Raw genomic sequence first — 1,461 nt, forward strand, 5'->3', positions numbered from 1 at the left:
GGACGTCAGAGACGTCCCCTCTGGGCAGATCTGGAGGTACCAGAAGATTAGTCCCCGCCGCCCCGGTCAAGTGCGGGGAGCATCACGGACACCCCAAGTCCAGCCAGGAGGAGCCGGTGGGGTCAGGGCCCAGCTTGTGGGAGGGCTCCTGGCACTGCCCCCGGCTGCGGGGAAGTGCGGGGTGCGGGGAGCCGGCCCTGACGCCAGACCCCTACTTGTCCTCTCGGCCTCAGGTACGAGGAGGAGGTTTCTCTGAGAGCGACAGCCGAGAACGAGTTTGTGGCCCTGAAGAAGGTGAGCCCGCGGCGGAGGCGCTCACACGGGGGCTCTGGGCACGGGGGAGACCCGTGTCGGGCCTCAGGCCCAGCGTGGGCGCCCTGCCCAGGCAGCTGGGGGTGCCCAGAGGCGGCGCGTGGGGCCGCCCCGGCGTCGGCACAGGGCGGCGCCCAGAAGGTTCCCTAGGCCTGCCTGGGCGGGGGGCTGTCTTGACCCCTGGGTGCCCCACTGTGCTTGGGCTGGGGTCTGCGCTGGGGTCCGTGGGGCTTCAGAGTCTGTTGGGGGGCAGTGTCCCCCAGAGCTGCGAGGAGTCTGGCCAGCAAGAGACACTGCACAGGCCGGGTGGAGGAGGCTGGTTGGGGAGGCCGGAGCAGGACCAGGAGGGGCCGGGCCGGGTCAGGGGACGGGCAGGGACAGGGAAGGCCAGGTGGCCGGGCAGGAGTCCGTGTGGGCAGGCTTCTGGGACAGGAGCGGGAGATGGGAGGGCCAGGCTCAGGGCTGGGGAGGCGCTGGCCCTCCGCAAGCCACTGGGCCTGTTCTGGCCGGGAGCCGCCGCGAGGCCCCTGGGAGGGGGTGGGGGCAGACGGGGCCCGTCCCTGGCCTCGTGGCCGGCTGCGAGGGGAGCCGCCTGGGCGGGGTCCCCGGGCCGGGAGTCACAGGGTCTCCTCCCAGGATGTGGACTGCGCCTACCTGCGCAAGTCGGACCTGGAGGCCAACGTGGAGGCCCTGACCCAGGAGATCGACTTCCTGCGGCGGCTGTATGAGGAGGTGAGGGGCGCGTGCAGGGAAACGGGGGGCCCTGGCGGAGCGGCTGGTGCCTGGGCGCGGGCTGGACGCAGGTGGGTGCGGGGTGATGAGGCTGTCGGGGCGCAGGGCTGCAGCCCGGGGCGCGGCGGGGAGACCGGCTGTCGCTCTGGCGGTGGAGCTGTGTTGTAAGCAGGGTCCTTCCCGGCCCGCCCGCAGGAGATCCGCGTGCTCCACGCCCACATCTCAGACACCTCGGTGGTCGTCAAGATGGACAACAGCCGCGACCTGAACATGGACAGCGTCATCGCCGAGATCAAGGCCCAGTACGACGACATCGCCAGCCGCAGCCGGGCCGAGGCCGAGAGCTGGTACCGCAGCAAGGTGGGCGGCAGCCGGGATGCTGGGGGGCTCCCGCCTCCGGCCGGGGAGCGGGCGGGC

The 1,461-nt window shown here is 72.3% G+C and overlaps 1 protein-coding gene across 1 annotated transcript; it reads left to right on the top strand.

Moving 5' to 3' along the window:
• Positions 1–233: 233 nt before the first annotated feature.
• On the top strand, positions 234–1,404 carry LOC101632698 (putative keratin-87 protein; the record flags this gene model as incomplete). The annotated part of the gene is made up of 3 exons (XM_004695838.1): positions 234–294; positions 949–1,044; positions 1,240–1,404. Coding segments are annotated over 3 exons (322 nt in total), but the record flags the coding sequence as incomplete, so codon positions are not given.
• Positions 1,405–1,461: the final 57 nt, after the last annotated feature.

The sequence above is a fragment of the Condylura cristata genome, unplaced genomic scaffold (assembly GCF_000260355.1).
Source record: "Condylura cristata isolate star-nosed mole 26May11 unplaced genomic scaffold, ConCri1.0 scaffold01354, whole genome shotgun sequence".
NCBI lineage: Eukaryota > Metazoa > Chordata > Mammalia > Eulipotyphla > Talpidae > Condylura > Condylura cristata.